The 9,822-nt window shown below is 41.0% G+C and overlaps 1 protein-coding gene across 2 annotated transcripts; it reads right to left on the bottom strand.

Annotated features, from left to right (window-relative positions):
- Positions 1-1,563: 1,563 nt before the first annotated feature.
- msx1a (muscle segment homeobox 1a) lies at positions 1,564-9,586 on the bottom strand. 2 transcript variants are annotated; one of them, XM_080462629.1, is made up of 3 exons: positions 9,034-9,585; positions 8,336-8,800; positions 1,564-1,613 (listed from the first exon to the last, which is right to left on the bottom strand). In XM_080462629.1, the coding sequence occupies exons 1-2, from the start codon at positions 9,464-9,466 to the stop codon at positions 8,382-8,384; spliced, it is 852 nt and encodes a 283-aa protein (XP_080318755.1). In that variant the 5' UTR covers positions 9,467-9,585; the 3' UTR covers positions 1,564-1,613; positions 8,336-8,381. The 2 variants fall into 2 exon arrangements, with proteins under 2 accessions (XP_080318755.1, XP_080318754.1); XM_080462628.1 differs by lacking the exon at positions 1,564-1,613 and having other exon boundaries at positions 7,535-8,800; positions 9,034-9,586.
- Positions 9,587-9,822: the final 236 nt, after the last annotated feature.

Here is a 9,822-nt window from a genome sequence, read left to right as displayed (position 1 = left end):
TAGACTCCCCCTTTTATGAAATTCATATTTCAACACAAGCAACTTTCCACTTTAACATTCAATTAATTACTTTCTTCTATCACATGGACTCATCCGAGGGGGAGGACCACTATTTATTATTGCTGTTTACATAAAAGCTATAGTAAAAACCCTCCACCAACCACAATGAACATGTTTGTATGTTGACATGTTCAGTCTCAAATGAAGAAATGTGTCTTTTACACAAAGCACCTCTGACTCTACATACAGAGAAGTCAAAGAGTTTATTATCAATACGCACAGCAAGGAAAGAAGTTTTTCTTACTGTAAATCTTTCTTGGCTGGGCAAAGTGAATGACACACAATAAAGGTCAGGAATATAAAACAGATACAATATTGATGCAAAGGGAAGTTAGTGAGAAACATTCAATATAAACAACAATTACTCACTGGTCTGAATACTGTAGCCTCTATAAAGATACAAATACTTTCTTTTTCATTGTATTTATTTCGCGCCATTACGCGTTACTTTTGAAACTTAGAAAAACAAAGGGAGCCAGTGACGCAAGTCTGATCAAACTGCTGCCTGCGTCGTGGTCTTTGCTGCCCCCTGGTGTCCAAATTGCGCTCACTGCATGAAGAAGGCTTTCTTTTGAATTAAAGGTTTATTGTATTTTTTGGAATCAAGAAACTATTTAGACAAGAGGCATCAAACTTATTCTACTTTAGGGTGTCCTGACAACCCGGTCTAATCACAAGAAGGCCAAACTCAGAAAATGAAGGCTTAAACTGTAAATCCAAGTTTTTCTTTTAGTGTCAAGAACAACATGTAGATGACAGAAAAGGATTTTCTTTTACAATTATGTATCATACCACAAAATCTGAACAAGTTTACATTTGTGAAGAAAATTCCCGCTTTAAATCATTTTAATTATGCTTGTGGTTAATGCTGATCTACTTTGAGTGCTGTGTCACAAGCTTCGGTGTTGTATTATGTCCACTGTACCCAAACATTACGATCTCATCTGAATCAAGCAGAAATTGCTATTATTTTCAAAGAAAGATGTGGGTGTCTTCAGATATACAGGTTTTTTGTTTTTGTCTTTTGATGATGAAGTCACATCTGCAAATTCACCCATAACCTTTTTTAAAAAAAAAAACATGTTAAACTCTGGCTGTTCAGGACGATTGAATCATTTTTTATTACCAAGACATCAAGACAAAAGTGGTGTAAACCACATTGGTGCTATATTTGCCTGTGTTGATGTGCTAAATAAAGTCTGCTACATTAAAAAAAAAAAAAAAAACAGCCCTGTTATAGTTCTATCTCCAATTTATTCACTCTATCGGCCACAAGCTGCACTCTTTCAAGTGGTTGCACTCTGATGTACCAAAGGCTTGGAAGGATTAGAGAACAAACTGATTCCTTCTACAATCTATTCTCACACTGTCATTGAAGAGGCTTTACGTCAAAGGCCAGATACACCCATATTCATAAATACATTCAAAGCTATCATTATGAATATATCAGGTATATTTTATGTATCTTAATATCTCTTATTGTGTTTAATGTGATGAACGTACCTTTCGTCATGTCAGGTGATTGTGCAGTGGCTTCTTCGTGGTCTGTCATCCTTTGTAAACAAAAATTTGATCACAGTGAACTTCAAGGTGGAGTAAAGGTGGAATCAAGTTCATTTGGCTTGAAATCAATATGGTTTCAGTCCAGTTTTGGAAGGGAGGCCAGCCATCAAAGTGCTTTATAAAACCTTTTGTCACGCCTCGTTTCAGATATAAACAGTGACAACGATCCTTCATTTTTATACTCTGACAAATAAGCTCTGATTGACAGATGTGATAAAGCTTCAGAGTGTACACGGCGACAGCATATTAAACATCTCTGCTTGTTGATTCATAACGAAGGCGATTCAACAATGAGAGGCTTAATGAGAGAAACCATAAAACTGTCACGGTTCTCTTGTCTGCATGATTAATCGGTTGCTTTGAAAACTTTTGGTAGAGTAAGATTATCTTTGCAAACAATCGCTCCCTCCCATGTACCACACCTTGTGGGCTAAAATTTTATATCTATTAAAGGCGAATAACTGCCTGGTGTGGCAGTCTTCTAGAACATACTGTTCAGCAAAGGCTCCATTGTTTGTGTTTCGTATTGAATTTGCATATGTGGATCCCTGTCTTACCTGTTTAGTACATCAGGCCCACAGGCTTCTTCACAAGAATGTCCGTTTGGAATAATCAAATATTTTTATTCCAATCTAATGATGTCATGGCATACGTTATGTCCACCCATCATGAAGATTGTCTACCAGGATCACAGGAACTGTGCAGCTAAGAAGCAACCACTTGGGATTCAGGCTTTGGACAAAACTACAAGTGGGGGAAACAATTTTGAGATTATTGACATTTTACAACTGTATGATTGACAGGAGGCAACTTAAAAGAGTGTCTGTCACATATTTTGCTTGTACTGTATTTACTCTATCTCTTAGCAACCATTGTACTCTGAGTTTTTTATTTGCATATTAATGTGAGACATCCCTGGGAAGATTCGCCCGCTGCCAAACTCTGCACCTCGTAACGACCACAGACAGTTTCAAAGAGTCAAACATCTGCTCAGTTACAATTCTGTGAGATGAAGAGCAGCATTTGAATGCAGGAAAGGTTTTAAACTTGTGGAAAAGTGGAAGGTTTGTGCTCTGCCATTCAAGATTTTGATAGGACACATTGTAATACTTTAAATATACAAAAAATAATACAAAAAATACAAAAATACAAAGTTTAACCTTCCAGCCCAGCATTGTTGAAGGGTATTTCAATTAATTTTCCATTTAGTATATTGTTGAATTAACATGTTAAAGTTAATCAAATTACAGGTGCATCTGAATTGTAACGCAGCAAACAAAAGTCTTGAATTTATTCGGCGTAAACTAAACAATATCAAGCTTTTGTTACTTTGTAGTCTTCATAATTCGAGCATTTAAATCATTAAAATGAATAATACAGTGAGTTACAATATTTGAATATTTCATAGAGTCAAAGTTTGTTTCCTTTTTATTCATTTTTAAAATCACATTTAAAATCTGAGAAATAGCTGAAACCACATGTACAAAGAAAAGTTCATAGAAGCAATTATTAGTCCACTAATAGAAATCTGTGAAGTTGAAGACTTTTGTTTAAGTTTCAGCAGGAGAATACTTCCAGTTTCATTGATGGGCGGTATAATTTCAAATTGTTTCTTTAAATTCCCCTGAATCTGGCCTATGACCAACAATTCATTCGTTTTCATAAAATCTAGGTTTACAAATATATTCACTTTCCCGGTAAAAGAAAGAATTCAAAAATACTATTACCACTAATAATATTGACAATAACAATATTAACAGGAGGGGGGGGGGGGGGGGGGGGGGGGAACCATACCACTAATGGTTTTCTAATCATTTGAATGATTAATGTTGACTGAATTCATGTCGCAATGATCCCTGTTTCTTTCAAACCAGCAGTCTCGGTGGTTCAGTTGCGCTCCATCAGCTCGGAAGGCCTCCCAGCGTATTAACTCAGCTTGCGCAGACATCAGCGTTAGTCAGCAGCATGTGGCTTGTTAAGAAACCGGCGCACAGTGCGCTTATAAAGCCTAATTGCTGTGCTTATTAATCATCATTACAGGGTCGCAGAATCCACTCTCTTTTAAGGCCAAAAGTGAGCGCAGGGCACTTAAACGGCAGGCGGCCAGGTGATTGAACTAATTTATGTTCTGTGACACAACACCAAAATGCTCAATGCCACGCATTAAAACGCGCAACTTTGCCTAAGGGTGACAGGAACAGTTCTCTGCTTTGTTGAAATGAAATCCCTTGTAAAGGACACATCACAAACCCCTGCACATTAAAGTCCCGGCGATGCATTTTGTGATGCCGTCATGTTTATGAGCCTTTAAGGCAATTTTCCATCACATTTAGCGGTTTTATTGCATCTTAAAAGAAATGTTGCCTCATTAGTGCGCATAAGAAAATGCTCCCTCCTCCCCCGAATTCCATGGGATGACTGGCCCACTGCGCACTAGTTGCACCGATTACGCGTCTCAGTAGATCTGGACGCAGACTTGCGTTTTAAAGTTCAACATGTACAGATATATGTCTCCTGAAAGTTCTCATCTGTGTTATTCCCTGAAAGGATTGTCATACCCAAGAGGGTCACGCGGGGACTCCTCAGAAAGAGAAACAAATACATCTATTAATACGTCTGTGTGTAACAGCGATCCCAAAGTCGGATTTTTACTGCCCATCCTTTACGCACGCAGACACTGCTGCCCCCTAGGGGAATTCTTCAGAACAGTGTAAACATCACCTGAACATGTGTAACCTAATTTCATAACTTAATAATAAAGCTTGCAGTTTGCTTCTAGCCAAGCTATATAGCTCAGCTTTAATTGATTTGATCTTACTGTAAACCCCGTGTGCCTTCACGGACATATTTATCACTGATTTTATATTTTATTATCGCTTCATTGCATCAGAAAGAGGAAATAAAACGTCTGAATTAATGTCTGAATAGGAAATATAGTAGCTTTCATTTAGAAGCTATTAAAGGGTTTTTGATGAATTAATGTTGCACTGGGATGCTGCAGGTTTTCAGTTGAATAGATCGAAGAACCTGTACTGTACTGGGATCAGTATAACCAAGAGGACATTTCCGACCTAATCATTAAATTATGACTGTGAAAACTGAACAAATAATAAAGACATGCATTCAAATGTTTGTATATTATAGAGGGACATCATAGCCTTCATTTTCATCACTTTCTGGTGATCTCACAGTTTTAACTCTTGGTGGGTACCCGTGCTCCATGACACATGAAATATGCTTCTGATAAACAGAATAATGAGTGATCCACTGTTCTCTGCACTGTTTTATCTTTTTTTTTTTGTTGTTTTTAATGAAATACAGCCGCTTCACTTTATGCCAGCCTCTTCCTCACTATTCCCGATTAAATCATGCATTCACATCTCCACGTTTCTCTCTGGACTCTGGCTGTGTGAGTCTCCCTGAACAGCCTGTGATGTTCCTGTGAAGTCCAGATGAGCACATCTGGCAGCGCGCAGCTCTTTATTGCTTTATTCGGTATCGACAGCCGCAAGAAATTGGTGATGATGTCTATCTTCTGAAGCCTGATTTATAACATGCATGCTGCATTATTAATGCTGAATCTGGCTTTAGGATACTTTGCACAGGCCTGCAGCTTCAGGGGGGTAAAAAGAGCGGTGCGTAATGCCTGTAGGTACATTTGTATGTTAGTTACATTTTCAATTTAAGGTTTTTATTACGTTTGGATGCCTTCAAGTGATTCCGGGTTGTGGTGTAGTTTTAATAATATTTTAAAATTTTAATCATTTCCACTCGTTGATGAAGTCATGTAACATTTCGATTGATTAAAAAAAGATTAATCACAGATGGTGTCTTAATTGCTTGTATCGCAATCATGAATGTAGCCTATTTATTCAACCCGAACCAGACGGATTTGACCAGTAAGACCAGAATCAACAATTAGAAAGAAATTAATTTGTTGGATTGTTTTTGCGAGGTCAAACGGAACAAGTCTGTATTCTGCCACTCCGACTGTGAACAGAAGGTGGTGGTGTGGTATCTAAAAAAAGTTTTATGGTCTTTAAAACGTAAGAGGAACGTTTATCCATAACAGGGCAACGTTTAGGGAAACGCTTGTTTTGTATTCAAGTTAGAAAAAGTGATATCACCCTGGCTGCACTTTTTTAAAGCGGTTCAGATTTGCAAAATATTTATATTTTTTCTATCAGATCAACTTCGTGCTTTCTGGCCAAATAATTGAGTTATAATAATAATAATTGAGAATATGTAAAGAACTGTTAACTAACTGAAAAGAGGTAAAAAAAAATGTAAATAATAAAAAAGAAAGAAACAAAAGAAGCTTAATTGGAGCTCATGTGCAGTGAAACAATGGAGATGTTTTTATATCTAACCTTAAAACACGTCATGTCTGTCCCAAAGTGTGGAGAGTTTACGTTAGTTCTTTCAGACGTACCTGGGAAGTCTAAAGGTTTAAGTCCTTTTCTTTAACCATCACATATACGAGGCGGCTCCTAATAACCCTTTTTCTTTTCTTGGGGATCAAGGGGTTTTACTGCAGAGTCAAACTGCCTCCTGTGATCTTTTGGATGATATAAACAAGTGACTTTTGTTTTCTGTTTGGCTCTTGGCAAGTCTGAGAGCTGGGGGACAAAAGAGTGAAAGAGTTTAAAAGAGTGGACTGATCCCCTTTGGCTCCTTTGTGTCAAGTTTCTCCTCTTTCAGATAGACCAATCATCCGTGTGATTTAAACTCATTGTCAGGGATTATGTATTAATTCGTGCCTCATGGATAAATCTGAGAAGGGATTATCCGAGGAAAGGACATCAAATAGCCTAAACAAAACATTATGAACTCAAGTGAAGTTCTCAGGAAATATAACCCGAAGATGTAATATTAATAAAAAATTTGAAAGGTGATTTTCAGTTTTTATCAAACGCGCGCATTTCCGAGAGTACCCGAACAAATCAAAGTGTGTGTTGGAGGACAGCGGCTTTTTGAGAGCTGAGGAGGAAATGTGTGCAGAGAAGTGTTGCCCGTCCCAGTCCCCCGTTGACATTTTAGGAATGATAAAAGTTCCGCCTTGCCTGGAGCTACAGCCTCGCTGGAGCCGGCCTCTGTCTGCGGCAGATTGCCTTTGCTCATTACAGCAATTATTTTACTCGCGTTTAACCCCTGCCTGAATGGCAGGGAAGTCAGGAGAAAGCCTTTAAAACGGCTGTGGAGTGGCCTGTAATTTCCCCCCTATCTGATCCCTGTTTTGTCATTTAAGTCTTCCTGATGGCACCAAACGACTCTCCGCTCCAACAATGCAACATGTTTATATGTGGATCGGCACATGGGCCCCTAACACCCTGTATTCTCCATAATGTGGTGTCACCTGGCTCATTTTACACCCTAAACACACATAATGACACCCTGGTGGATTGTTTACGAGCAATTTAGCCCAGAGTGGCAATCTCCAAAATTTATCGGTGAGTTTTTGAAGTCAGCGCAACTGGTTGTCCCCCACCTCCCACCCCACCCTCCCCTATCTCCACCCCTAAACTCTCCTGGCGCCAACAAAGTCTAGGTTAGTTGTTCCGGAGCAATAAGCGACAGCTGTAGGAATCCCACTAAATAACATGTGACAAGTTAAAATTCAAGGCTGTCCAGAAATGTGACAGCTTCAATTAAAAAAAAAATTTTCATGCCAAATGAAGGAACTGGGATCTTTTATACAAACTGGTATGGTCTTTAGTCTTCTCAGTGACTTTAAAAACGTTCATATTTAATTCATGCTGTCATTATTGTTTAAAATTATATTGTTTCAAAGTCAATACAGGATTACTTCCTCTCTCATTTCACAAAATCTATTCGTAAAGCCCGATTATTCTAAAGCATCTTCAAATGTTGAACTCTGGCGCAAGAGTCAGTCAAAACGAACAAATCTTTTCATGAAAAAGAATAAACAATTTATTGTTAAGTTATGTCACAAATATATTCATAATATAAATGAGGATATTCTTCAAATATACATTATTTTACAGTACACACATCCCTTCCGAAGGGAATCAATCCGACAACAGACAGTGCTGTTATTTAAAAGAAGGAAGAAGGAAACAAAACAAAAGTTTGCGGTTCGCCAAACTCACAAAGAGCACTCGTTGACACTGGATTCACAAACCCATTAGTTACGCATTGATATGAATGCAAAGAATGATATGGGTTTCTTTCTTTTTTTTGGGGGGGGGGGGGGGGGGGGGGTAATGCTGATAGGCCAAAGTTGACCCTTTTAACTGGCTGTGGGGAAAAAGTAGGATGTCTTGGACACTCTGGGGCGCTCAGCTTTACTGTCCATGTACTTTAAAGTCCATTCATAAGGCTACTGGCACTAAGTCTTTCTTCCAAGTCTGCACCGCAAAAATTTCCACCTTAAAGCCATTTAGTGTCACATTTACTTTTTTTCTCAAATGTTGAAATTTCGAGTTCTTTTCTATGTAAAAAAACCCAAAAAGATTTAAGACTCAGATGACGTGACTCTGAGCTGGATTGTTTTTGCGGTGCTGTGAACTTACTGGAGAGGTCAAGAGAAGTGGATTAACTTCAAAGGTCCTCTGAAGCGGGCCTGCTTGGACCCCTGACAAGCTATGACACTGACCTCACCACCAGGATGATACTTTACTTGTACAGTGTCACCTCTTTCTTTCTTTCTCTCTCTCCATTTCTCTCGGGGCCCCTCACAAAGTAGTCTTACCCCCTTGTTTCCCACTGCGCGATGCCCCTCGTCCTCCGTCCCTGCATCAAGCAAGGTGGTACATACTGTATCCGACATGAGCGGCGTACAGTCCGACGGGAGAAACCGGCAGCGAGTGCCTCTGGAACGGATGCGAGCCGGCGTAGGACGCGGGGACGTGAGCACCGAGAGGAAAGGAAATCCCGAAAGCTGGAGGCAGCATGGGCTTAGCTGCCATTTTCAGTTTTTCAAGTTCTGCTTCTTGCAGGCGCTTGGCTTTGGCTCTCCTGTTCTGAAACCAGATTTTAACTTGGGTTTCCGTCAAGTTGAGGGAACTGGAGAACTCTGCGCGCTCGGCGATGGAAAGGTACTGCTTCTGGCGGAACTTTCTCTCCAGGGCCAGCAGCTGGGACGTGGTGAAGGGGGTCCGGGGTTTTCTGTTCGTCTTGTGTTTGCGCAGTGGGCATGCAGGGGGACTCAGTCTTCCTGTGAGGAGGCAAAACGCTTTATTTTAAAAACCCGGATTGTAAATGCGCCGTGCCAAAAAGCGCACAGAACGGAAGTTCGGATCGGATGCGTAAAACACACCGACACTGGAAGAAAGTCTTTATCACTGTTGTAGTATAAATTAAGCCGAGCAAAACAACCTAGAAACATTTTATAATTGTCGGATTAAATGTTTACGTGATCTATGACTGCGTACCAAAAGCTGAACTTACTTGGAGGCGTGGGGGAAAAGCGGGGACTTTGTATCCACGAAGACCTGTCTTTACAGTCCGGGCTCTCGGGTTTAATCAGCACGTCGTCCGGCATGTTCATGATGTCTCCCACCGAAAAGGAAGAACTCATCGGTAACCCGGGAACTGAAGTATCCAGACTACCAAAGGAGCCCACCCGAGCCCCTTTTCCCACTACTTGTGACGTCCCGGCCACGGACAGCGCGTCCGGGGACGGCACCTCTCTGCTGGGCTTCCTGTCAGCCATCAGTGCCTCCACGCTGAACGGCAGGATAGCCACTTTCGGCTTCCCGGTGTCCTCTCCGGTGCTCAGGCTGGTCTGCATGTCGCTTCTGTTGACGAGAACCGAGCGTGGAGAGAGAGCTTCAGTTTTCAAAGCAGCGGGCACAGCTGACATGGTGGTCGATGGGGCCATACAGGTTCGGCTGGCACTGCTGGAAGGACCGGGTAACTCTCCTGGGATATCGTGGGAATGGCTGATTTTGCTGGCTTGCTACGATGCGCCTTAAGGTGACGGTATCCTCATGTTTATGTGGCCACATTGGGGGCGCAGGGCTGTGATAAGGCGGACGCGGAGAGAGAAGCGGCCAATCAGCGTGGAGATGGGCTGGGCTCTGTGCGAGGAAAGGGGTGCGGTGGCGGGGGGGGGGGGGGGGGGGGGGGGGGGGGGGGGGGGGGGGTGTAACAATAATGACATTTTATAACAACCAACTTTAGATAAACATCAACACACAACGCTTTAATGGATCGCAGTTTCATCAAGAAAAACTC

The sequence above is a fragment of the Lipophrys pholis genome (genome assembly GCF_963383615.2).
Source record: "Lipophrys pholis genome assembly, chromosome: 4".
Classification (NCBI taxonomy): Eukaryota; Metazoa; Chordata; class Actinopteri; order Blenniiformes; family Blenniidae; genus Lipophrys; species Lipophrys pholis.
The sequence above is the reverse complement of the archived record's forward strand: the minus strand, read 5'-3'. Positions and strand labels throughout refer to the sequence as shown.

Coding starts and splice junctions, on each gene's coding strand:
- msx1a (XM_080462628.1), bottom strand. CDS start 9,466: ATGGCCCCATCGACCACCATGTCAGCTGTGCCCGCTGCTTTGAAAACT. Junction 8,801..9,033: donor CTTTTCCCCCACGCCTCCAA/GTAAGTTCAGCT, acceptor GCCTCCTCACAG/GAAGACTGAGTCCCCCTGCA.